Here is a 27086-nt window from a genome sequence, read left to right as displayed (position 1 = left end):
AAATTTGGGCTGTCAGGGCTGGCTGGGATGGGGGCAGAGGTGGTTTTGGGGTGTCAGTGTAGAATTTGGGGAGTCAGGGACGGCTTTGGGGTGTCAGGGCCACATTCGGGACACTGGGGCTGGCTTTGCGAGAGCAGAGCCAAATTTGGGGTGGCAGGGCCGAATCTGGCATGCCAGGTTTTGGCTTTGGGGTGTCAGGGTTTGACTTTGGGGTACTGGGAAGCTTTGGGGTATCAGATCCGAATTTGGGGCGTCAAGGTATTGCCTTTGGTGTGTCAAATTCGAACTCTGGATGCCGAGGCCGGCTTCGGGGTATCAGATCCGAATTTGGGGTGTCAGGGTTTGGCTTTGGGGTTTCAAGGCCCAGTTTGGGATGTCGGGGGTGCCAGGCGCGGCTCAGGGGAGCTTTGGCATGGCAGGACTGTTTTTTGGGGTGTCGGGGGGGGTCTTTGGGGCGCATTAAACCCCGACCCTGCCGGGACGCCGAGCTCCGCTCCCTCAGCGCAGCCCCTCTGGCGCGCACGCGCCGTTGCCGCGGTTACGGCGGACGCCGCGGCCACAAAATGGCGGCGGCCGCAACGCCCCCCCCGCCCCTCACGGGTGCCCCGTGCCGGGACCCCGGCGGGCCCTGAGCCCCGAGCCCCGGCCGGTCCTGAGCCCCGAACCCTGGCCGGTCCTGAGCCCCGAACCCCGGCCGCTCCCGGACCCCTCCGCCGAGCCTGCGGGAGGCCATGGAGCGGCGCGGCCCCATCCACGCTCTGCCCGAGGAGATCCGCAAGGTACGAGCTGTGGAAATGCCAGACCTCAACATTCGGAGCTCCTGCAGCAGTTCAGGGATGTTGCACAGGCCCGTGAGCACCGGTGCATTATCTGTACATTTTGGTCCTGGGTTGGGTTGGGTGTTGGGTTTCCTCCCTCTTTGTGCGGTGTAATTACAGTAATTCTATAGGAACCCTGCAGAGGAACAGCCGAGTCTGTGCCGCTGTTGTCAGTGCAGGTGAGTCTCAGATTTCCCCTGTTCTGGCGCGTTTCGCTGCCGGGGGTTCGGAAGGACTGCAGAGCATGACATGTTCTAGAGGAGTATCAACACACACAGGGACGGAACATTCCCCTTCATCTCCCCTCGTATCTTTGTGTGTTCTTTTGCTTGGCAGACAGATTATTATTGCCCGTGTAACAGTGCTGCTGTTTACATGGCTCGGTTTAGGAGGAGGCTGCACTCAAGTGGAACACGAGTCACTTTTTGTAACACTATCAGGTTTTCACTCTGCCAATACAACACCCAGCTGTCCTCGTTCCTCGGTCTGCAGCTCATAATTGACAAGTCATTTAAAAGCTTTGTGTACTCAGCCTGGAGAAATTCTCCCTGGGTTAGTCCAGGAAACTGTTCCGATTTCTGAGAAATCAAGGGTGGGTAAGATCGACAAAGAAAGGGAAAAGGAATACTTAGCCTAAAGAGAAGAGGAAGGGAAGAAGCTGTGGGACACTTCAAGACTCGCAAGCAGCTGTTTTGGTAGCAGGAAGGATCCCACTAAGTGTGTTTATTTAGCAGTTAAGGTTTTTTAGCTCCAACGGGGTACAGTGGTGAGCAAAAATCAGTGTAAGCTTCTCACAGAAACAGTTGTACCAAACCATTGGATGGGGGAATCCTCCTAGAGCTGGTAACTGCTTAATAGTTCCTTTAATGACTTAAAGCTGCAGTTTGGTGGCACTTGGGCCTGTTTTATGTTGGGATCAGTTCCTGAGCCAGTTCCTGCTCCATGTGCTAGGCGTATGCTGGCACAAGGAGCAGCAGCCAGGGCAGGCACAGAAAGGCAGAGACATTAATTCTGTCAGCAGCACTGTCAGTGGTTGCTGGTTATTATTGAGCCAGGATCTTGGATTACAATAAGGAATATGCTGGTGCCAATTGGGAAGGGGTGTGAGCACTCTGGGAACAGCATTAAACTCCATATTCTTAGGAAAAATAAGTCATTTAAAATTAATCCAATGCATCGATACAAAATCTATAATAACCTCCTTGTCACTTGTCAGACCGAGCAGTGAAGGCTGTAATCAGGTCATAAGCATAGTAACAAGAACAAAGGGATATTACACACAAAGAGTCTGTTAATATATTAATTGTTTTAATAGCTCAATTATTGTAGAAGGAATCACATGTGAAACTTGGGTCTTTGTTGTCCCTCTGTCCAGGGCTGTTGAGGTTTCAGTTCTGAGCTGCAGGCTTTAAAAATAATGATGTGACTGATGGGAATTTAGAAAAGAGCAAAAATAGTAAAGAGCTTTAAAATCTGGTTTCTAAGAAAGGGTAATAGAGCTGTGTTTGCTCATTCTGGAAAATACCTGAGGGCACAGTAACTGCTCACAGGTAGAGGGAGGTGGTGGTTCATTTCCAGGTGCAAAGGAGCCTTTTCCTCACATTTCTGGATGTGCTTTGGTTGAATGCTCTGAAGCTCAGGAGCAGCTCACCCAGGCAGTTGTGGAATTCTCCCAGTGGGACTGTCCGTTCAGCCTTTTCCTCGAAGCAGAGGATGGGGCAGGCAGTCTCTGGAGATCCCTCCAGTGCTGGATACATGTTTAATAAAAAAATTTGCTGCAGAAGACGCAGGATTTCCAGATATGGATAGACTTCTGCTCCTGTCCCATCCTCCTCGTGCCACGTGTGAGCTCCAAGGCAACGACAGCCCGGGATTTGGGATGAGAAAGTGTCGGGGTTTTACACATCCTGTGCTGCTGCTCATCTCCTCCTCAGCTGACTCCTGTTGTAGCTGCAGCGTCGTTACAAGACACTACAAGTCATTCTCACAATTTCCTGTCCTTGTATCTCCCGTTTTTTTCTGCACACATGTCCTCATTCCCTTCCCATTCTCTGCTGCTGGGATTTTATAGCCTCTCCTCTGGAATCTCTCTTTCAGCTGGCTCCTGACACAGCCGAACTTGTGCCAGCTGTGGTTTGCTCTGCCAGATGGAGCACGTGCTCCCAAGATGGGTTTGCAGGCCGAGGGAGCACGTGTGACTGGAGGGAGCATGCCAGGCATTGTGATTGCAGCCCAGAGGGAGGGATATTCCCTCTCCAGGCACTGGTTTGGGATGGATGGATGGATGGATGGATGGATGGATGGATGGATGGATGGATGGATGGATGGATGGACAGACAGACAGACAGATGGATGGATGGATGCTGGAGGCTGGGTTGTGCAGCTCACGAGGGATCCAGGAACTGCCTCACAGGGCAGGGTGCAGAGCTCTCTTGTTCCTCTCCTTGGAGCTTCACAAGCTGCTTATCAAGATTTTGTTTCAAAGGAAGTTTTAGTCTAGAGGGAAGGAGATTTCTCGGCATTTTGTTAATGACAGATGTGGAGGGACTTTGGTTCTTCATGTTCTGATCAATTTTGCCTCAGAGAACTGTGTAAGAACTTTTACATATCCCTGCTTTCTTTTCTCTCTCATTCCTTCTGCTCTCACACCCCTTTCACATCACATTCATTGCAAGATGGGTGCTAAATGAAAAAAACAAAATTAATAGGTGAATGAAACATCAGCATGTGCATTATTAAAGTTTATAGTATTCTTTTGTATTTATAGTTGCATACTTCTTGGAAACTAATTGTTAGTAAAGATGGAAATCACTGGCTTTTAGTGCCTATTTTGAAGTGTATTTATACAGAGTTTCTGCAATCAAACTCAGCCTGAGAGGTGTCCCAGAGCCCAGCAGGGTACAGAAGGGAGTTAGTGTTTCCTTGACTCCAATGTCATGGATGTGTATTTTTGGGACTTCTGGTTTTGTTGCTTGCTTAATGTTTTATTTTGGTTTAATTTTCCCTCAAGGCTTTTATATTTCACCTTGGTAGTTGTTGCCAGTGGTAAATGAATCTTTCTTTGTGCCTGTGGACTTTAATTAAAGTTCTGTGGAAGTGGAGGGAAGTGGAAAGGAAGATGGAGCTCTGCACTGAGGATCTCCCTGAAACAGGGGACAGAACGACCCAAGTCCTCACAGCAGCAAACAAAGTTATATTAACTTCATATTTTATTTGGGAAAAAACCAAGTTTTGTTACCATAAATCATCAAATTTATAGGGCCAGGATACTCTTAGAGATGAAGAGTTCTCTCACCCCAGGAGCTGAAGAGCTGAGGCTGGGCAGGAACTCTGAGGCTGTTCCCCATCAGGACAGAACGTCCTGTGGTGTCCCCAGAGTTTCGAGTTCACCACAAGTAGCAAATGGGTACTCGGTGCCTCTCCCACGTGTGCTATAGATTGGGGACAGTATGGGCTCTGTATGAGCACATCATGTCAGCTTTCCCTTTTCTCGCTCTCTGGGAACCCAGGCTTGGGGTTTCTTTAGAAAAGGTTCTGGAACACAGAGTTCCAGCTGTGGCTGGGAGCCCACGAGCCTGTCCTGTCAGGACAGCACAGCTCTGTGTTTGGGACGGGGAGCATTGGCACCAGCAGGGATTTAAAAGCAGATAAAATTCCAATTTGTGCCCTCCAGATAAGCGTGGTAGAATGGCAGAGCCCTTTTCAGCATCCTGCTGGCCCCTACCTTCTGAATTCTCCTGGAGATGATGTCCCCGAGCTGCTGCAGTGCCCACTGGGGTTTTCAGCACTCAGTTGTAGAATTTGTGATGTTTGGGTGGTGTTGGGGTGTCAGGCTCCTGCTGTGGGAGTGTTCTGAGGGGCTGGGGAGTGCTCTGGAAATGGGAGAAAATCCTGGAATGGTTTGGGTGGGAAGGGACACCTTCCACTATCCCAGGTGGCTCCAAGCCCTGTCCAGCCTGGCTGAGGGCACTTCCAGGGCTTGTGTCCAGATGGATCAGTCTCTCCAGTAAGGAGCACTCCACACCCTCTCTAGAAGCTTTTCTCATCACACCAGGGCTGAATTCTCTATATCCCAGTTTTTCTCACAAAACCAGGGTTGCCTTCACTACAGTCAAGGTTTTCCACCCTTTCTGCAGCCGGGGTCCAGGTGTGCTGAACTGGAGGGACTGGATCTCCTCTTCTCCCACGCAGTGGGGTTGAGCCAGGAGGGGCTTCCTGGCAGTCACCCCTGGAGCTGCAGAGAGTTACTCAGCAAAGAGCTGCTTAACAATGGGCTCAGTCATCCTTGGCTGCTGTGTTCTGTCATGAGATGCTTGGTGGCAGCACTCGGGTTCAGTTCTCAGCTGGAACATGCCCGTGACACATCCCCAGGAAATGGGGGAGCTCAGGAAGGGGTGCTGCTCCTTGCTGGTGTTTGCAGGCTCCTTTGAGGCTGTAAGGATTCATTATTCTGCTTTTCTCCAGGCAGCGATGGGTTCAGATACCTGAACTCCTGCTGTGACTTCCTGTCGTGACACAGGGATTATTCCAGGGCATGTTTTGAATGAAGCAACCTTCTGGTTTTACTCCCAGCCTGTTTCTCCACTGTTCGTGTGTTCAAAGCAAGCACGGGGATTTTTATTTTGCAACTGTGATTTTATGGGCTGGGAGCAAATAATGATGTGAACAGCGTGGCTCAGCAATACCATCTGTATTGCTTTGGGGTAGATGCTGACTGAAAACTTGGCTCATAACACACTTTGTTTCTTTTAAAATAAGTGAAGTTTCTACTAAGACTTAAAAATCCTTCTTTGACTGAGGCAAATACCAATTTCAGCCTGGTACCTCCTCATTTTGCATATGTATCAAAAGACTCCCCTTTCTTCCTCAAAAATCAATGGTGTGGTTTGAGTCATCATTTCTTTTTGTGCAATAGGGATTGACTGGTGTGTCAGAAGAGGGACAGGCAGGATGAGAGACATGAAAATAATGTGGGAGAGGAGTGAAACAAAAAAGAAAGTAAAATTGGGTAATAAGGTAGAATAAATCAACATACAGAAGTAATTTAACACCACCCAGCTGCAGCATAAGGATTATTTTTTTTTTACTGTATGTATTCAACTACAAGTTTAATTTGGACAAATATAGAGTTTTTTGGTTTTGACCAGTCCTTGCTGAAGCAATCTCAGTGCTGCCAGATCCACCAAGGGAGCAAGAGCTGTGGAGCAAGGAGCTCAGGGTGTTGTGAGGAGTTTCTCATGGAAAGGTTTATCCAGCCTGGCAGAGCTGCCTAGGGCAGTGGCAGGGTCCCCATCCCTGCAGGGATTTAACAGCGCTGAGGCTGTGGCTCTTGGGGCCGTGGCTGCTGTGGGATGGTGGCACTCGTTGGGCTTGGAGGGCTTTTCCAACCTGAGCAATTTTAGGGTTCTGTGATGAGAGATGCATGTGCTGGATGCTGTAATATGAAAGCCCTGCCAAATGAGAGAGGAGCTCACTCTTCTAGCAGGAATTCAGCTCTCCATCATGGGATGTTTGCGGGTGGAATGTGAAATTCCAGAGGAGAGGGGTGGTGGTGCACTAGCTGACACACCCTGGAGTTACTTGGTCAAGTTCAAGTGGTACAAATTCCTGCCTCATCATTCAAAAGGCTAAAAATGGTCCAGACCACCAGTTTATTTTCTTTTTTTTCCTTATAACTTATGCTCTGCAGATGAAACTGAGTCAGACAGATGTAATTTGAGTGATTATCCCTCTTGGCTCATTCCTCCCCTTGCCTTGGTAGCTAAAGAAATCTTTGTAACCAGCAATGATATTTCCTTCCAAAACCAACTGCAGAGTGGAAACTGTTCCCTGTACAGCTTTACAGCATCTGTGCATCACAACTGTAGCTCAGAGTCTTATGGATAAATATCTTCCCAGATCAAGCACTTTGTCCTCAGCAAAACTGTTTTTTTAATTCCTAATAGTTTTTTTTCTGTTCACTGCTTCACTCAGGACATGCAAGTCCCCTTTCTACTCAGAGCTCTGATAGTTTCCTTTTCTATTCCTTTCAAACTGTTTTTCCCCTGATTTTTTTTTTCCTGCTTTGAATTTAAGATGACAACAGCGTTTTTATCAAATGGAAACAGTGGAATATGGAATCTGAAACCATAAACTTGTATTCAGTACACATCCTTAGTGGTTACTCAGCAATCTCAGCGTTCCAGAAAAGGTAATTTGTGAGCATAAGAACTGATGACAGTTTGTTTCCTACAGATTTTGTGTAATGGTTGGTCAATTTTGGTGTCTAAGAGACAAACAAAAAAGTCTAGTGAAGCTTTTCTCCTGGCAAGACCATTTATTTTTAAGGCTGCCAGGGGGCAGGGATAGATGGGATATTGGAATTCCTGAGTCAGATGGGATATTGGGGAGGAATTGTTCCCTGGGAGGGTGGGCAGGGCCTGGCACAGGTGCCCAGAGCAGCTGTGGCTGCCCCTGGATCCCTGGAAATGCCCAAGGCCAGGCTGGACAGGGTTTGGAGCAGCCTGGGACAGTGGAAGGTGTCCCTGCCATGGCAGGGATGGGGCTGGATGGGCTTTAAGGTCCCTCCCAAACCCTTCTGTGATTCCATGAGAGAGGAACCTTGGATTTAGGATGGGAAATCAGATCAGTGCTTTCCTTCCTTATTCACTTTCATCTGTTAATTTTCCAGGTACACTGGACAGATGTGCTGGGTTTAAATTAAGTGTGCTTGGCATCCCTCAAGGTGTGCCAAATCCATTCCTGGTGTCAGGGAACTGTTCCATATATTAAGGTGGATATTTGGAAGCTGTTCAATCTGTACACTTATTGCAGTGCTTGCAGAGTAATTATTAATGTGCAGAGCAAGGTCCTGATTTACACAGAATTTCCTGTTCTGGGATTCTTTCACTCTGTAGCAAATACTGTAAAAATCCAACCCGATCAGAAATCCTCCCAGATTTTCATTTCACCTGAGGAATGGATGGGAAGGACAGCAGGACCCACTTCCAGCTGAGGCCAGACAGAGAGTATTTATTGTTCTATGACTTCATTTATTTTGAAATTCAGTAACAAAACTGACTTTGAAAACGAAGAAGTTTTGGTACTTGCACAAACCCTTTCCAGCTCAGGCCCCTGGTGTTTCTATCTTGTTTTGATGGGAGAAGCAGTGAAAGTTCTCAGCTGTTTGTGTGAGCAGCAGCAGTGGCTGTGCTGCACAGAGCACCGTGTCCTCTCTGTGATAAACCCCCTCCTGTGCTCCCTGCACAGCTCATTTTGTCCTTTTTCAGTGCAGTCATTCCAGTGCTTTGGAACTTCGGGGTACTTATCCTGAAGAACAGTTTCAGGTTTCCAAGCACAGACTGCAGCTGCCAGGAAAAATAAACTTGCATTTTCAGCTCCTTCAGAGCAGCTGTAACCAGGGGGGGCTTGAACTGAGGCAGCATTGAGAACTGGGGAAATAAAGCTTGTCCAGGGCATCCTGAAACATCATTTATATCAAGCTGTAATTAAACTGCTAAAGGTTGTTTTATGAGTCTTTAATTTATAATTTTTGAAAGCTCTTTTCTTTCCTCTGGGTAGGGTTTCTTTCTGTTTATCCCAATGTCTCCAAACATTTTTTTTTTCTTTTGTAAAACAAAGTATCTTAATTGGACTTAAACTGTTTGAGCAGGTGCTTGCATGTTCCCTGCTTCAAGGTTAATAACCAGCTCTGTTTCCCAAAGTAATCAATGGCCTTTCATTGTGTGTTCCATGCTCTGTGTTTTGTAACCAGTCCCGAGTCCTTCATACCTGCCAAAGGGGTTACAGATTCCACCCCAGTGCCATGGACACCACGTCAGCATCAGCCATGAATTATTTTGGTGAAGATTGTGGATTCCATCACTTTGTTCACTCTCCCTCATCTTGCCTCCTTCACTTGGGTACAGTTTTTGGAAAGCCACAGAAATAACATTTCTCAGGCACAAGCGATCCCAGATTCATTAATGAAATAGCTTTATAAAACACAGCATTTCACCTTCAATGAATACATCCAACCTAACTCAGAAGTACTTTAGCATTTCAGTGGGAGTTCCCACATATCAAATTGCCAGAGTTGATGTATTTTGAGAAGTTGCCAGGAAGGGAAAGTGTTGCTCTAGCTGGGGTTCATTTTGCTAATGAGGATTTTTGTCTTTATTTGTTAGAGCAATAATATCATCTGATTTTAAATGTTCCAGAGCAGTAAATTATTTAAATAGCTCGGATTTATTATTATTTCTTAGTGTCACTGAGGGTTTTTTTAATTGAACCTGTTTCTTACAGACAATCTGAAGCATTTTCTCTTTGTAGATGCCCCGGGAGCAGACAGTGTGCAAATACTGCGGAGTCAGCTACCTGACACTCCACGAGTTCAAGGTGATGGAAGACAAAGTCAAAGCAATGGAGAAGGAGATGAAAGTTTATAAAGGAAGTCTAGAACGGGAGCAGAGGCTTCAGGCAGAATTGCAGGCTCTTCACCACGACCTTGAGCGCTGTCGGGCTGAGAGCGAATCCAAAACGGAAAGGTCAGAGCACATCATCTCCTCTGGCCATCCTCTCCTGTGTGTGGTAGGGAATTTCAGCCCAAAGCAGCTTAAAATACAAATAACATTTGTCTTTCTTTTCTCAGATGGCCCATATACACTGTAATACTTGATTTAAATCATCTTTCATAGCATGCTTCAGAATTCCTGAGCAGTTTAGAAGCAGTCAATATGTGGAAGGTGAAGGGAAGGCCACAAGGCACTCAGAGGGAGGATTTCCCCTGCACACACTCCCAAAGGGAAATGATGAAAATTTCATCTTATCATCTTGTAATAAATCTCTAATATTCCAAATAAAATTCCACAGGACTGGGAGTCCCACAGGGCTGAAATTTGGGCTGTCTCACAGTAAAAAATTCCCAGGATTCCCTCTCTGCAGGGCTGGTACAGAATCCTAAAGCAATGAGGAGCAGTTTGGGAACTGCCAGGGGCATTTTGCTTCACAAACAGGAAGTTTCAAATCCTTACAGATATGGGAAAGCCCCAGTTAAAGGGGGAGTTTTGTACTTCAAGAACTCCAGTAATTTATGATAGATCTCAAAGCCACATTTGGATTTTCAGGGCACAGTTAGGACCTTCAAGTGTGTTCTATCCTTTTCCATGCACATAGTTTGGAATCTATTGTTATATTCCATTAATTGATTACAGTAGGACTATAAGTAATTGATGTGTATAGTTAATTAATAAAAGATTCTTTATAAAAATGCAGTTTGCTCAAGTCTGCTACTGATGGATTGAGGCCACCAGAAACTCCTGGGTAATTTTTTGTTCATCTAACTCAAATGGACAGAAGTTTTTTTGTAAAGATGAGGTTCTAATTTTAATTATCAGCTCAGTTTGATTTTTGGGATCCCCAGGAGGGGTGTTCCTTGTGTGACTGCCTCACACCAGGGGATCTAGAGCTGAAGGTGCTCTTGAGGTTGGACTGAAATGCTTTGGAAACCTGATTTTTTTGGAGAATCACTCAAATAGTGTTAAAAATGTAACTTAATTAATGGATTTTGCTTGCTAATATTACTAATAAAAGATTCATTTTAGAGCACAAGTTTCTGCAAAAATGAACAAAATGCATTTATCTTGTAAATTACTCATAAAGTTTCTTTCAATATCTTTTTCATTTAAATTTAACATCTTCCACCCCCTCCTTCCCAATATTTAATATTTTCTGTGGTTTAATATCTATTTTCAAAGCTTGTTTGGTCCTTGTCCCTTTAACAACCCTGGGGGGCAGCTCTGGTGGCAGAATCCAGTGTGTGAGCAAATGCACTGACAGCACATTCTTCTTGTTGAGGATCATTTGCCAGAGCTAAACTTTAAATTTTCATCGAGCTGACTTTTTGTAGTAAAGTTGGAGCAGTTAATAAACTTTTTATCTCTGCACTTTCCCCCCCTAAGGCTCCACTTGATTTAAAAGCTGCTGAAATCAATTGGAATACTTGCAGTGGGTTTCCATTCCAGCCATAAATCAACCATTGTGCCTTGTTAAGTAACTTGGCTGAATATTCCTTATCTTCTCCTTGCTATCCTGGGCCTCTCTGACTGCCTTGTGCTGTGGTATGAACTCTTCAACATCCTGGGTCTGGCCAGGCTGACAAATCACTGCTCCCTGAAGCCAAAAATGCCTTTTTCTTACTTTTATCTCTGCTAGACGAAGGGATTGAATCTCTCTTATCAGTTGCAGACTGTTTCAGGTTTTTATTCCCTCTAGGATCAGGTATTTCTGTTTGTACCTGTGGTTAACCTTGAAAGCCACCTGGGAGTTCACCTGTCCTTAGTTACCTTTCCTTTGGGATCCTGGCAGGAGAAGGGGAACGAGCTGCACTGACCCCTCTCAGCTATTCAACCTTCTTCTGTGTTTAAATCACTTCAGTCTTGATAATTAATTGAATTATGATTAATTTAATTAGCAAAATTCTTGCCACATCCAGTGTAGGAGATGTAAAATAGATGTAAATGCTGAAGATGTCCTCAAATGCCACATCCACACAGATCTTGAACACTTCCAGGGGTGGTGACTTCACCACTTTCTGAACTGAAAATGAGCAGCTCCTGGCTGTGAAATGAAAGTGGGCAGCTCCCAAAGTTTCATGGCAATGAAAATCCTGGGGTGGAGCTTTTTTGGGACAGAGTGTTCCAGGCTCCTCTGTGCATCCTGTCCTTGCTGGCAGTGCCAGCGCTGCTCCATCCCCTGAGAGTCCTGTGCCATGGAGTGCAGGGATTATTTCTGTGCTGTGAAACCCCTTCAATCCCCTGGAACACGGGAATTGCTCCTCATTGCTTTGGGACAAGGAGGGACACTGAGGGTGTTTGCAACTCCTCTTCTCGTGCTATTCTTCTCCTGTCAGCATGGGGAGTGAACATGTCCTGCCTCACCTCCCACTCTGGGCAGGATTCCTCCTGTGATCCTGGATGTGAGGATGGGCTGGGAGTGAGATGAGATCAGTGTGTTCCCACCATTCTCCAAATGCCAGCTTTTAATGATCCACCAGACTCTTCCTTTCTGCTAAAAAGCCCCAAAATAACGTGTTTATTTTGCTTCCTTCTGATGGTGGAGTGGAGTGAAACTGTCTTGCCTTTTCCACCAGTTCTTTTGTGAGTGACAGACCAGGATATGCTGGAAACATCCCTTTAATGTCAGCTCTGGAGTAGAAAGAGAAAGAAAACCTGTCTCTCCTTATTTACCATTTTCTTCTTAATCCAAAAGATCTCCAAATGCTTCCCATTCTAGAACAGCAATGGAAAATGAACATCTGGCTCTCCCTGGCTCCCAGAGTTTGGATTTGTTATTGGTCAGTGATAAATCCCTGCTTTTTTCCCCTCATCTGCAAATACAGGTTTGAATTCCTGTAGCTGTTTAGGGAATGGACATTTCCTTGTGGGTGACAGCAGTTCTGCTCCCAATCACAATCCAACAGATTTTATATTTCCCCTCCTGCTCTCCAGCTTGTGGAAATTTACAGGTAGCAATGGGTAAAATTTCCTAAAAAGGTAATGCCAGGAATGTCTTCTATTTCTAGATTTATTTTTTTTATTTATTTTTTTTTTAATTCTAGGGTTCACAATTGAACCCCAAAAACTTGCTTTTTAACCCCCAGATGTTCAGTTCAGATTTTGTCAGAGCTCTGCAGACCCAGGTTTCTTAACCAGGACTAATGTTTTTATAAATGTGCATTTTGGTGCTGATTGATGTGTTAACAGTAACTAATGCACTGTCCCAGTTTGGTTTGATTTTTATATATTTTCAGTATAAATCATTCTCCTCTGCTGTTTCAAATTGAAGCCAAGGCTGATGTAGTGCTTCTGCCAGCCTTTGGTTTTGTGAAATACTTGTCTATTCAAATACTATTTATTTCCTTGTGGCAGTGAGTCACCAGCAGACAAATAGATCATTTTCTCTGTGTGAACAGTAAGTGTTGAAAGCTTTAACAGGGGCTGGTTTTTAACAGTTGCTTGTCACTAGAGTTGTATTTTTGGGGCTGGAAGGCTGTTTTAGGATGGTTATCTACAGAAAACAGCTGGGGCTGATGTGCTATGTGGGATTGTTCCTCACATGTACCACAGGAAGGGAATTGCATTCAGCCCTTTTATTCCTGTGCAGTTCCATTCATTTCCTGACAATTATGGGAGCAAGTGCTGAATTGTTGAAAGAGCAATGTTTAAACTGTGTTTATTTACACTGGGACAGCTGTGCCTGAAAAACAAACTGGTGCTGTGAAGAAAAGTTCCCAAGGTAAATGTTAGAGGTGAAGAACACCTTGAGGGGGATGGCTCTGGAGGTGTTTGCTGTACCTGAGGCCAGCACAGAGCTGGGTCCTGCCCTGAGAAAGCTAAAACCAAAGTTGGAAGTTGATTATTGGGTATTTCTAATAACAATAATTAATATATTTTTAGTAATAATAAAATATATAGTGTATTTCTATAATTGTTTATATTATTAATAAATAATACATAATAATCTAATAATTGGGCAAACAATTCTGATTACTTTATTTACATCTACAGGATAAAAACCCTGACAGTGGAACTTAAAAGCAAGCAGGAGGAGATGAAAACTATGAAAGCTGATTTGCAGTATTTCCAGGAGGAGAAGGAAACTGCCTCCAAGCAGTCACAGGTGCTCAGGTGAGAACCCAAAAAGAAATGCTGATGTTGGAAATGCTCTATTTCTTACATATATATAGTTTATAAAGATTCACCATAAATCTGGCCATCTCAACATGATTACTCTGATTTCTCAATTAAAAAAAAAAAGATTATACAATTTCCTGTCCAGTTTTCTTTGTTCATGCATAAAAACTCTAAACATTTAGATGGGGAAACTTACTATACATATATTCAATACACAGCTCATTACATACACTAAATTATTGTAACCCAATGCAGTATAAATTATCAGATAATGGGAACAGAGTTGTCAAGCTTAGTCTAATTCCCAAGTTTTATTAAGAAAAGAATTTATTAGACATCTGGTATATTTTCTTTCTTGCAGAACTACTTTGGAACACCATTGCTCCACTCTGAACAAGGCTGTCTCTCTGTTCCCTTTCATTAGAGGTGAATTAGACAGCATTAAAGAGGTCATCTCCACCAACCTGGAGAACTTTGCTGCCATGAAGGAAGAAATTTTCCGGCAAATAAAAGCTGTGAGCAAAGAAGCTCTGACAGGTAAAGCATCCTGCAGCCATTTTGGGCAAGAGAAAAAAGGATCCTCCAGGGTGGTGAATTACAGAATTACAGAATTACAACAGCCAGAGCTTCCCAGCTGGCCCTGTGCCCACTTTTACAGCTTTAAAGTCCTTCAGATACAATATTCACACATACTCCTTTCCTAGTAGTTTTCCAATGTGAATGAGTGGATGAGCTGCTGTTTCATTGAATCACAAAATCACAGAATATCCTGATTTGGGGGGGATCCACAAGGATCAAATCCAGCTCCTGGCCATGCACAGGACAAGCCAAAGATCCCACTGCTGACCAAGTTAACCTCTGGGGGTGGGTTTGATCAGGGCTTTGAGGGCAGGCTGGGAAATGTGCTTCTTCCTCTGTCCCTGTGAGCTCCAGTGCAGATGCACAGCTCCAGTGAAACCTGGAGCAGCTCAGGAACCCTGGAGCAGCTCAGGAACCCTGGAGCAGCTCAGGAACCCTGGAGCAGCTCAGGAACCCTGGAGCAGCTCAGGAACCCTGGAGCAGCTCAGGAACCCTGGAGCAGCTCAGGAACCCTGGAGCAGCTCAGGAACCCTGGAGCAGCTCAGGAACCCTGGAGCAGCTCAGGAACCCTGGAGCTGTTGGTCACAGCAGCTGCCTGGTGAGCTGTGCTTCCTGGGGCATGAGCAGTGAATTCCTCAATGATTGCTTTGTTCCACTGGGAAGGGTTCCTGGAGGCACAAAGCCCCTGAGACAGAGCCAGCAGGGAGCTGAGGGCCTCAAAGGGCTCCTGGCTGCTGGAGATGTGTGCCCAGAACATCCCTCCCTAATCCTCACTCCTGGAAGAAGAGTGAACTGGAGTGTCAATATGACACAGGAAGGTTCGTGTCTCCAGGGAATTCCTCCCTTCCTGGGCTCATTCCCTGCCTGCTGTGGGCTGAAGGGAATGGCAGCACGTGTCCCTGCAGGCATTGCAGCCTCAGAGGGATCCTTGCATTTCAAGGCTTCTTGTCTGGAGTATTCCTTGTTCTATTTCTTGTAGTACTCCAGATACACAGAGGATCTGTGTGGAAGCAGGAATGGAGCCTTTCTTCCACAGGCTCTGTACCCCTTATCCAACATTTCCCATTTCACACCAGGAACATCCCACCCATCCTCAAATCAAGCTTTCTACATCAAAACAATTTATCCCCACTTATTTTTGTTGGCCTGTGAATGCCATTTAAAAACGTTGATCTTCTTGGTAGCGATTAACATAAAATAACAACAATCACCATGGATTTGTTTTGCCTCCTCAGAAATACCCAAATTGAACCAAAGACTGGCAAAGTCCCAGCGGGAGAACGAGTGTCTCCAGGAGAAGGTGAAACACCTCACTGAGGTGGCTGACACAGTTGAGCTGAAAACTCAGCAGCTCCAAACCTCCCTCCAGCAGGGGAGTGAGCTCCAGAGTCGGTGCCGTGAGCTGCAGAAGGAAACTCTGGGTAAGAGAAGTTTTTTACCTTTTCTAGCAAAAATCTGAGGAAGAAAAATGTTTTTGAAAGCACCAAAGTTGTGGTTGTTACTGTGAAAAGACTCAACAGGCCTGAATAAAAGTCAGGTGTCAGTCAGAAGGAGGGAATGTCATCCCAAGGGGTCTGGAACTCTGCTGGCAGGGAAAGTGGAGAAAAAGAGGAAAATAATGAACATGGTGGAATACAATCCTGCTGTTAATTGTCCATCTTAAGTAGAACATCAGGCTCTGAGGGTAAAATTCAAAGAATTGGTCTCATTTTAAGTGCAGGACCAGGAAGGATTTCTGGCTCTCAGAACAGGACTGAAAGGCAGTCCAGGCCCTTTTCTGTGAGTCATTAAACAGGAGACTCTAATGATCCGCCCTTGATTGTGTCTCAGGAAGCAGAGAATGCTCTTGAGAAGGGTGAGAGCAGTGACAGCACTTGAAATGATTCCCTGGAAGCTCTGTGCAGACACAAACTCACTGCAGAAGGATTATTTATGTTGCTGTCTCTTGGCTCTCTGTCCTCTTGCATTCACAGCTCTGGCTCAGAGGTGTTTTAAGACCCTGGGGACAGGGTTTTGAGGTTTTCTGGTTTGAGGTTGTGCTGTTCCAGGCAGGGTTTGGAGTCCCCAGGCTGGCACAGCAGTCCCCAGCTGCCTTGTGCTCAGTGTGGGGACACACTGAGAGCAGGAGATCACCGTGGGGGAACCTCACTGCTCCTTCAGGACCTGTGCAAACACCAGATGTGAGATCCCATCCCTGAGTTACCAACCCCTGGTGCTGAGCATGGGCACAATAATATCTTATATATTAATATTGAATTGGTTTCTTTTTATAACAATACTGTGAGAAAGCTCCAGCAAAGACATCTCCTGTCTTTGTAGAAATAATAAAGAGCAGTGGACATAAAATCTCATCAGATGATCTCTCACACTCTGAAATACGTGCATCAGAACATCAAACAGTTGGATTGTTGTGTTTGTGCTGATAGAATATTATATATATATATATATAATATATTATATTTAGAATAAATATTATAGCTGAGTTCCCTTTTCCCCTCTGTTTACTCCAGAGGTTGCTGCAAACAGGAGTTGAGGGTTTCTTCATGAACGTGGCAAACAAACACTTTCATTTCAGCTTTTTCCCCCCCTTTAACTCCATGCAGAATTGCCTTGTTCTTGTCTTAAAAGAGAGGTTTTTGCAATCTCTATTTTATTCTATTTTTTAAAGGTTGTTTGATGTGTTCAGTGTTTTTGGGGGGCCTGCATGGCTTCTTGAATCTTCTCAAAACCTGAATTGTTTCCCTAAATTGGCATGTTGCAACAGCCCATCACAATTAATTATCACAGAATCCTGGAATGGTCTGGGCTGGGAGGAACCTTTAAAGCTCATCCATTCCCACCCTCTGCCATGGACAGGGACACCTTCCACTATCCCAGGTTGAAAATTCACAGTGAAATATAAAACAACAGAGATTTTATGGAAAAAACACAGCTAAAACATCATGTATGGAATTCATACAGAATATTAGAACCCTGCAAACTCTTAATGATGAGTAAAAATACCATCTAAGCTGGTTGATGTTTTATGTGAGGCATTTTAAAATTGATTAATAAAAATGTAGCAGTCACTTGCTAATAAATGAGTTATTAAGAAGCAGTAAAACGTTTGATGTGGGTATCCAGAAGGAGGTTTGGAGGCAGGAAAGCTGCTGGCTCAGGCATTTGGATTCTACCCTTCCTGAATGGATCAGTAAAACACAAATCCAGGAGGATTTGAGGGGGTCTGGCTCTAGGGAACATGTTGCTGCATCAGGGTAATAAACCCAGTTAATGCACTGCTGATAAAAATGGTTCTCTTTGAAATACCAAACAGGATTTTTTTTCATGAAACAAACATTAAATATGAAATGAGTTTGCCATTGTATTAAAATAAATGACTGGGAACAAACAACATCTTACTGGAAATCAATTCCAGGGAGTGGATTTGTCCTGTCCAAAGTCAGGGTGTGGAAATCAGCCACATCCTGAGTGTCCATGCTTTGGGGGGAGCTTAGGGTTTTGCCTTATTTTGCTTTTTTTCCCTCCCACAAACTACTCCAAAGTCCCTCTTTGAAATAATTTGACACTCCAGAAATAGTAAAAACTACCAGGATTTGTGATTCCCGTATTTTTAAAGGATTTTCCTTTCTGCAGCCAATATTTTGAGGATTCTTCTGTTGCATATTTCTCACAGCATTGTAAAGCCATGATTATTTCACATCACAACAGGCACTAGCAAGAGCAGGAGCCAAGCAGTTGTTTCTGCTGTTGTTTTTTTGCCTTGGTGCTCATTGTGACTTTCTGAAGATTCCCTTTGTAGGGGATTTGTGGGATCAGTTGGGTTGCTGGGTTCAAGGCACTTTTCAGCCTCATGGAGCATCACCCAGCTGGAGGGAGGTGACAGATCTTGCCAAATGCTCAGCACAGGGGAAGAGCTGCTGGGTAATTGTCTGATCAGTCAGAGCCCCCAAATCAAAAATCAGTAATGATGATAACGTGTCTGTTCTTAGTGCTGGGAGCAGCAGCACTGCAGTAGCACAGGCTCCTAAAAGATTTCTGCTTTCATTTTATTACCACCTAAATCCTTTACTTCATCACATATAAAGAATCATTTTTCTTCCCCAAAGTCCTTGTGGTTTTTCTTTAGCTCATGACAGCTCTGGCCTTGCTCTGGATGGGTTGAAATTGCTGGTGATGCTCCCAAAATCTGAATTTTCGGTCTTTTGCTGCTCCTGCTCCATAGGCTACTTCAGCTCCAAATACAAACTTGGTGGTCTGCTGCTATGATGAGGCTGATGAGAGATGATGGAAAACTGCAGCAGGCAGCTGGAGGAGCTGGGGAGGGGAATGTTAGCCCTCCTCATGGAAGGGAAAGGGGAATGTTAGCCCTCCTCATGGAAGGGAAAGGGGAATGTTAGCCCTCCTCATGGAAGGGAAAGGGGAATGTTAGCCCTCCTCATGGAAGGGAAAGGGGAATGTTAGCCCTCCTCATGGAAGGGAAAGGGGAATGTTAGCCCTCCTCATGGAAGGGAGAGGGGAATATTTAACCCTCCTCATGGAAGGGAGGTGTTTTCATCTCCTGAAGTGACTTTAATAGCATTTGAAAGACCACTTTGAAGAGCTTTGAAATGCAAAGGGGGAATAGTTTCCTGCACTTTTAGGTAGGCTGCAGTTCAAACAGCCCCTATTCATGCTACAAGTGCTGTTGAAATGTATTTTTTTATGGATTCCAGCTGTGGTGGGAAGGCTTGGGAGGGTGAGAGCTGGGGAATGTGTTGGAGCAGAGGGTGATGAGGCTCATTAGAGCTTTTCAGCAGCCTGAGTGCAAAAGGAGACCCAGGAATAGATGGAAACCAATCCCAGTTCCCTGCCACGAGGGGCTGGGATCAGGCTGCTGCAGAGTGTGACTGAAAGAAGGACCACACTTTGCTTCTTGAGGAAAAGCAGGAATCCAGGTTCTCCTGTGGAGCCAGGCTGGGAGAGGAGAAGGATCCAGGGAGAGCTGAGCCTTGCAGGGCCTGAAGGGGCTCCAGGAGAGCTGGAGAGGGACTGGGGACAAGGGATGGAGGGACAGGACACAGGGAATGGCTCCCAGTGCCAGAGGGCAGGGGTGGATGGGATCTTGGGCAGGAATTGTTCCCTGGCAGGGTGGGCAGGGCCTGGCACAGGTGCCCAGAGCATCTCTGGCTGCTCCTGGATCCCTGGCAGTGCCCAAGGCCAGGCTGGACAGGGCTTGGAGCAGCCTGGGACAGTGGAAAGGTGTCCCTGCCATGGCAGGGGTGGCACTGGGTGGGATTTAATGTCCCTTCCAACCCAAACCATAATTCTGTATTAAAGGATGTGTCTTTATCGTATTTTGTTTTCTCTGCTTGGCCTAAACACTGAGGGCAAAAAATTATCCCCAAGGAAAATTAAGGTCAGAATCTCCTTTTTTTTTTTTTTTTCCTGTTCAGTTTCCAAACCAATAAGTAAGGACAATATTTCAAACCAATTTTAATGTGGAGGAGAAGCAGGTCTGTAGGACTTTTGACATATCCCAATTAGCTTGGCTTCAAACAGCCAGGAATACGGGCAGAAAATTCATCCCCTTTGATGCTGGAGTGTGAACTCTGGCCATGGATGAGCAAATCCAATCCTTCTGAGTGCAGGCGTACTTGTAACGTGTCACTGGGAGAGTGGGAGGGGAGCAGGCTTTGCCAAAATAACATTTTTTCCCTTTTTAAGGATTTTTTAGGTCTTGGAGATTGTCTTGTTTACATGGTTGCAGTTGTTGGTTTATCCTGTTGAGGGCACCGAGGCTGCCCTTGATTTGTGCCACTCAAAACTATTTAGAATTTGGTCCCTTTTCCTGCTTTTTCTCTGCTGTGAGAAAACAGCACCTTTTTTCTGTGTGAAGGTGAAAGAATGAAGCAGAGGGCCAGAAAGCCCAGCCTGGCAGTGGTCAGCAACATATGCTGGGTGAGATAAGCCCCAGCCACTCCTCTCCTGGCACATCCTCCCTGTTCCTGGCAGCTTTGAGTGATTTGGACACTTCCTGATGGCACTGGTGAGGTCTCCAGAAAGGATCTAAATCTGGAGTCCATCCCTGGGCTCCTTCCAGACTTTTGTGAGTCACAAATTAAAAGAAGGACTTTCTTGTGTACACACACAAAAAAATTATCTTAGAGAACACAGTACATGAGCTATTATAAATACAAATAGTTCTGTTCTGTGCAGGGACTTGGGGTGTTGCTTCACTTCTTTGGTCTTCTTACAAACACGTGATGAAGCAACATTTTCCTGCTCTGACACAGTAATTTTTTGTGGATGTATTTCATATTTCTCAGAGTTTGTCTGCTATGCTCTTTAAAGAAATGTACTGGAAACTATCTGTGTTAAGTGCACATCTGAATTTGCCTGGAATTAGTGTTCTGAGAAAAATGAAAGATTTTTTCCCCCTTTGACACAGCTCATTGGCCAAATTCAGGGCCCATACAAGGGGCAGTTATTAAGTAAGTTTTAAATAATTGCTACAAGCTCCTATTTCCCAGAATACAAAGGAAATCCAGCAAGAGGGGCTGGGTTCCAGTCTGCCTTGGCCAGGGATCTCTGTGCTCTCTATTCCAATTCCTTGACCATCTTCCAGCTCTGAGCTGCCAGCGTGTCCCAGGCTGGTCCCTGATGGCTGAGAGGACCCAAAGGGCTGGAGGGGAGAGGAAGGTGGAGGATCCAAACCCTCCTGGACCATGGCAGATGGGTTTGAGCCTCAAGCTGGGGCTGCCCCTGGATCCCTGGCAGTGCCCAAGGCCAGGCTGGGCACTGGGGCTGGGAGCTCCTGGGACAGTGGGAGCTGTCCCTGCCATGGCAGGGTGGGCTTTGAGGTCCCTTCCAACCCAAACCATCCTGGGATTCTGTTTGAGCTGTGCTTATGAACCTCCCCAGAAAGTCTTAACTACAGGGAAATCATCTTTTTTTGTGCATATGTATGAAACACCGAGCTTTTATTTAGATTACCCCCAAATTATCGGAAATTGCATTGGGTTGGTTTTTGTAGGTTTTGCAGGAAAAGCAGAAAATGACACAGCTCTACCACGTGTGCCTCTGATCCAGCTTCACTGGGAATCTGTTAGGAATTAGCTGTGGAGTTGATGGCTTCCAGAGTGGCTGCTTACCCTATGTGCTGCTTATTTTTATTTTTCACTGAAAACTTTACCAGTTGTTGCTGTTTCCAGGCAGGAGCTGGGGCACGGTGCCCTTGGATGCAAACTGGGTGGTTAAATTCCTGAAAGCCAGCTCTGGGCAGACTCTGCTGGGTGTTTTGTACATACCAGGGGCCTCAGTGATGCAATTCACCCAGGGAAGAGGAAACAGTCCCCAGCTTTGTTCTGTTTCTGTGCTTCATCAGCTCCTGTGCCCCTCAGTCTCTGTCCTTGTCACAGCACGGGCTCACTGGAGGGTTACTGGAAGGTTTATGAGTGTGGTGAGCGCCATTCTGAGTCACAGAAATAAATAAAATTAAAGATGAATGAAACTGAGATGGGTTTGGCCTGCTGAGTCTTTGAGATGTGGTTCTTGCAGCACTGAGCCCAGTATCAGTATCACAGTGCGAGTTCTTTCTGTTGGCTTTGCATGTTTTGCAATAGGCTTTAGCTTCATTACCAGAGAACATTTTTACATAAGTGTTTGAATACATTTTCCTCTATTCAGCAAGTTCTCAGCACAAGTTTCCATTTGTCTTTCCATTCTCCTTATTAGCTGCCTCATTTTTACCATGGTTTTCATTGAAACCTGCCTCCATGGGTGTGGGACTTTCTGCTCACCAGCTCCCATTGACTTTGGTGGGAATTCTCTCTAGAAAAGACTTGCAGAAACCATTTGTATAATTAAATCCATCTATTCCCTCATGAAAAACTCCTGTCCACGCTCAGTGAGCATGAAAACTTCTGAAAACAAATGGAGTGAAAGAGGAAACAGCGTTGAAAGAGACCACCCAAAGTACAGAACCAAACCAAGCATCATCCCTCTCCTTTTCCTTTATTCCAGAACTTGTATCCATACTCCCACACTGAGGGAGAAGAGAAAGCCACCAGAGTTATTAATTATTGGCAGAGATAATTGAAAATACCAATTGAAAAAGGTCAGAAAGAGCTGTTTGGGCAGCCTGTGAGGATGGGCAGAGGGTTCTGCTCTCTCTGGTGTCCATCCACACTTATCTGGGTTTGATCTGTTTCCACAGAGTCACGTTCCTGCTGCCACGGTCGGCCTGTTCCCAGTGTTGTGCCTCACATCTGCTTGGCAGCTGAAGCCAAAGCTTCTCCCTTTGCTGTAGGAATTCTGACAGGCACTGCCAGGAAATGAGAGTTGGATTCTTTAGCTTTGGGAAGCTCAGGACGATGAAGGGACCAGCAGGGACTGCAGGTGGCCTGATGTGGCCAGAGGTGCTTGGCCACCACTGCTGGCTCAGAGACAAGGCAAGGGGCCACCAATTGTCACAGCTCACCTGAATCCACCTCAGAGACACCACAGCACCTGAGGATTGGTGGTGAATTACACAAAAAAGGTTTTGATTGGTTTTGGCACCCACGGCAGGTGGTGGAGAAGGTGTTTCTACAATGAACCTCCATGATTTTTCCAAGGGTTTAGTCAAGTCCAAGAAATTTTACTTTTCTCTTCAGAAAGCTCTTTATAAATGCTGATAGTTTGGGAATGGATCTGATGGGTCCTATGTGTTTTACCCTATATAATTCTCTCCCTGATTTTTTTGGTTGTAATTTAATGAACAGCTTTCCTTTTCCCTTTACTGAAAAGAGGGGACTCTTCCAATTGTAGGATTTACCAAGATAAGGGGGGGCTGGCAGGAAATCCCATGCTGGCATCATCCATCATCATTGCTGGCAATGACTGAAAGAGACATGTGGGAAAAAATACAGCAATTCAGAGAATTGTGGTGAAATGATAAACTGAAGAACAGGAATGACAGATTTGGCTTCTGGGAAGATACATTAGGGAACTCTAAAGGACTTTCTTGGGAGCTGTTCCCTTCAGAGACAAGGTCAACTCACTTTGCTGTTGCTTTCTGAGGAATAATCTTGGGTTTGTTTTTTTTTTCACTTCCAGATTTGTTGCAATGATTTGTCATTGGATTTTTTTCCATGTAGTTTGTCGTGCTGTCCTTTTGGTAAAAACTTTAATTTTAAATCATTCTTAGGCTTTCTGGAAAGGCAGCTCTTGTTCATGAGCATATTTAGAGATGCCTGAATTGCTGTGGCTGCCCCATCCCTGAAGTGTTCCAGGCCAGGCTGGATGGGGCTTGGACAACCTGGGACAGTGGAAGGGAGTTGGGGCTGGATGAGTTTAAGGTCCCTCCCAACCCAAGCCATTCCATGGTTCTGTGATACACTCATGGAGATGAAAATCAGATTAACCACGTGCTGATGCTTCACATCTGCAAGTCATGGCTGTTCTTAGGATTTAAAAGCATAGAAAAGGATGAAATTAAGGCACACAAAACCAGATGAGATAATTTAACTGAAAACAACCAGGGATTGTACTGGGAAAAAGGCAGTGGCTGATTGGAGCTGAGGTGATGTGTTCTGAAAGATACATTTAGAGGGTAAGACATTTACACAACACCATGAAATTACCCTGGGTTTCAGATGAAGTAAATTCCAGGTGAGTTTGGGGCCACCTTCTTGCATGTGTTTGCTCTCAGCTTTATGTACAAACAATCTGATTTAAAGCATTTCACGAATTTGGTGTTTTCTGGTGGGATAAAGAACCCCAGACACACAAACAAACCCCAGCTTTTTGTGTACAGACACTGCTGGTGTGCACTGCTCTGCCTGAGGTGGGAGCAAGGAGCTGCAGGTCTGACCTGGAAACAAACACTGAAGTGGGTTAATTTCACATTAACAGGGACACAACCTCGTGTTTTTGCTTTCAGATTTAACAAATCAGGTGGAGACAGCTGGCCTGCAGCTGCAGAAGGTGACAGCAGAGATGGACCACTACAAGAAGCTGTTACTGTAAGATTCCCATTCCTTGATTGATTCCCACTGCCCAGAAAGAACATAAACTTTTTTTTTTTCCCCAGCAAGTCCTGCTTGCCACAGTGATCTGAGAAGGTTTTGACCTACAGAGGAACTATTTTATCTTCATATAATTATTTCTAAGCTCCTGGCTGTGGGAGTAGGGCTTCCTTCTTCCAGCAGGGATTCCTGGAACTGCAGAGGAGGGATAATGAGCCTGATCCAGTGCCTCACCTGACACACAGGTGTAGGGTGCATTTTGGGAAATCCATGGAACTTCAAGACTGGAAATGTTTATGGGAAGGAATATGTAGTGATAGAGCAAGGGGGAATGTCTTCCCACTGCCAGAGGGCAGGCTCAGGTGGGATATTGGGAAGGAATTATTCCCTGGGAGGGTGGGGAGGCCTGGAACAGGTTTTCCAGGGAATTTGTGGCTGCCCTTGGATCCCTGGCAGTGTCCAAGGCCAGGCTGGATTCGGCTTGGAGCCACCTTGTTTATGGAAAGTGTGGGTGGAACAAGGTGTCCCTTCCCACCCAAACCATTCCAGGATTTTCTCCCATTTCCAGAGCACTCCCCATCCCCTCAGAACACTCCCACAGCAGGAGCCTGACACCCCAACACCACCCAAACATCACAAATTCTACAACTGAGTGCTGAAAACCCCAGTGGGCACTGCAGCAGCTCGGGGACATCATCTCCAGGAGAATTCAGAGGGAGGTGCCAGCAGGATGCTGAAAAGGCACAAATTGTGTTTGTGAAGCTCCAAATGTGGAGCTCAGGAGCCAGGAACTGGCACTGCCAGGCTCATGACCATCCATCATCACTCTTTCCCCATGTTTCCCTGGAATTTGAGCAAGGATTTGTGCTGTTCTGCTCTGCACTTTCTGCTTTCAGTTCCCCTATTCAGGGGGTCTGGCCATAACCGAGTTGCAAATATTTGGGATGCTTAGCAACAAAGTACTTCAGTGATAATGTAAGGATTGAGTGGGAAACAAAGATGTCATGAACACAGTTAAATAAACACTGAGGGCTTTCCAAGTGTAAATTAACATTTCAGTGTAATATGGGCACAATTTAATAAAACAACATATTCTATATCTGTTTAAATGTAAATATGAACCTTAACCATGGTTATTAATTGGTGCAATGGTGACATAATGACGTGAAACCTGGAAAGTTTCCAGCCCTTTTACCTACAAAATTGGGATTTGTTCCATTTTATTAATTTATTTCTCAAAACTGTCATCAGTGTTGCAAGATCTCACTTCTTGTTTGCAACATTTGTGATCCAGCTCAGGCTGAGATGGCACTGGAAGTGTAATTTGCAATTATTAACAACCTTTGCTGGAGCTGACAGAACTTTCTGTTCATGGCCTTTTACTTGAAATGGAAAATGCAAGGAAGAAAAACACCCAGAAGTGAAATCCAGGCTGCTGCAGGAGTAAAGGTTCATTTCTTTGGATAATACCCTTTTTTCCCCAATGTTTTTAGGGTGAAGTCAGCAGAACTTGATGTCTGTCAAAATGAACTGAAAAAGATCAAATATGAAAATGGAATTGTTGAGTCCAGGTAAATGCTGGAATGATATTTCATGTTTTTGAGCAATGACAGCAAAGATTTTATTAGTTTAATGCCATTTTTATGCAATACATTTTAAATTTTTTCTGTCAAGTCAGTAAATTTTACTTCATAAAGATCACATGGAGTTCTGGCCAATATTTTATTTCCCAGGCATTATAATTTTTGTCTATAAATAAGAATATAGTAACTACAATGCTGCCACTCCTTTGTTTCATCTGTAGACTTATGAAAGAGCTGAAGGAAAAGGAGGAATCCCTTCTCATTTGCCAACAAGTCTGCAAACATTTACAGGAGGAAGTGGCTGAGAAAGAAAGGAAAGAAGAAGATCTGAAAAGAAGAACTGGGAGATCAGAGAGTGAGCTGGAAACCCTTAAAGCTCTGCTGAGCCAAACAGAGCAGGAGGTGCTGATGCTGAAACAGGAAAGGTAAAGGGAGCTGAGCTGGACTCAGGTGCTCCTGAAAATCCCAGAGATTTTAGAGGTCGTTTTTAAATTCTTACAGGACAGACAAAACTTGGATGGAAGAGGAAAAAGTACTTTTACAAAATAGGAGAAGTTTTGCTTGGACTGCAGGGCTTCATCTTGAGTTTAATCTGAGCCCCAAACCCCGATTTCTGCAGCTGTTCAGCTGCTCTTTGTGCTAAAGGTGCAGAGAATATTCAAACCCCTGAAATGCAGAACAATTGGTGCCTCCTGACACTTTTTAAGTGCTGAAAACAAGCCAGTGGCTGTCAGAAATAAAACTGGAGATGGAGATTCTCCTGCAGGGAATTAAAAAAAGATGGATTCAGGTTGGTGAGTCCAAAGCAAAGGCACTGAAGCTCGATCCCATTGCAGGGAAAAGAGCCCTCAGAAGCACAGTGCTTTATTTTGCACAACTCAAAAGCAATCCCAGGGACAAGGGCAGCTTTGTTCACAGCTGAGACCCTTCAGAGCCAGCCTGAACTGCTGGGAAGCTGCTCTCACACCTCCCCAAATACCAGATCCTGTCCAAGACCCTGGCTGAGGGAATACTGAGGCATTTTTGAGGTGGACAAGTTGTTAAGAACATCAGTGACAGGAATTTAACCTCTCCAGGAGTCTTGCCCTACAAACCCCACATCACAAACAGTACCTTGAACGACAGAAAGCACTCAGGGGTTTTCATTCCAAACCCATTACAATTTTTAAATTAATGATCTTAATATTCCAAGTTCATGAAATACAACTTCTGGTTGGAATATTTTAAGTTTCTCTGTGTTCTTTGAAATTTGTTTCGAGAAATATCAAAGAAGTATTAAAACACCATTTGAGGTGGAAGATCAAGTATGGTATTTTCTTTAAAATTCAGGAGGCAGCTGAGGGTGTAGTGGAGATTCCGTATGGGCAAGGACAAGCAGGACTTCATTGCAAGGAAAGGGAATTCCAGCAGTGTGGGCAGAGCCCAGATTTACGTGGAATTTTTGTGTTT

At 45.0% G+C, this 27086-nt stretch overlaps 1 protein-coding gene across 1 annotated transcript in view; it reads left to right on the top strand.

The window, feature by feature from the left end:
* The first annotated feature begins 688 nt into the window (after positions 1-688).
* LEKR1 (leucine, glutamate and lysine rich 1) overlaps positions 689-27086 on the top strand; it is a 36289-nt gene continuing 9891 nt past the window's right edge. Inside the window, exons 1-8 of the mRNA XM_058844397.1 lie at positions 689-779; positions 9129-9343; positions 13364-13483; positions 13851-14026; positions 15304-15489; positions 23970-24051; positions 25548-25625; positions 25859-26062. Of these exons, the coding sequence (XP_058700380.1) occupies positions 732-779; positions 9129-9343; positions 13364-13483; positions 13851-14026; positions 15304-15489; positions 23970-24051; positions 25548-25625; positions 25859-26062 (1109 nt within the window). The 5' untranslated portion in view covers positions 689-731. The remainder of the gene's footprint in view (positions 780-9128; positions 9344-13363; positions 13484-13850; positions 14027-15303; positions 15490-23969; positions 24052-25547; positions 25626-25858; positions 26063-27086) is intronic.

The sequence above is a fragment of the Poecile atricapillus genome, chromosome 8, assembly GCF_030490865.1.
Source record: "Poecile atricapillus isolate bPoeAtr1 chromosome 8, bPoeAtr1.hap1, whole genome shotgun sequence".
In the NCBI taxonomy this organism is placed as follows: Eukaryota; Metazoa; Chordata; class Aves; order Passeriformes; family Paridae; genus Poecile; species Poecile atricapillus.
This window is presented reverse-complemented; position numbering and strand designations above follow the sequence as displayed.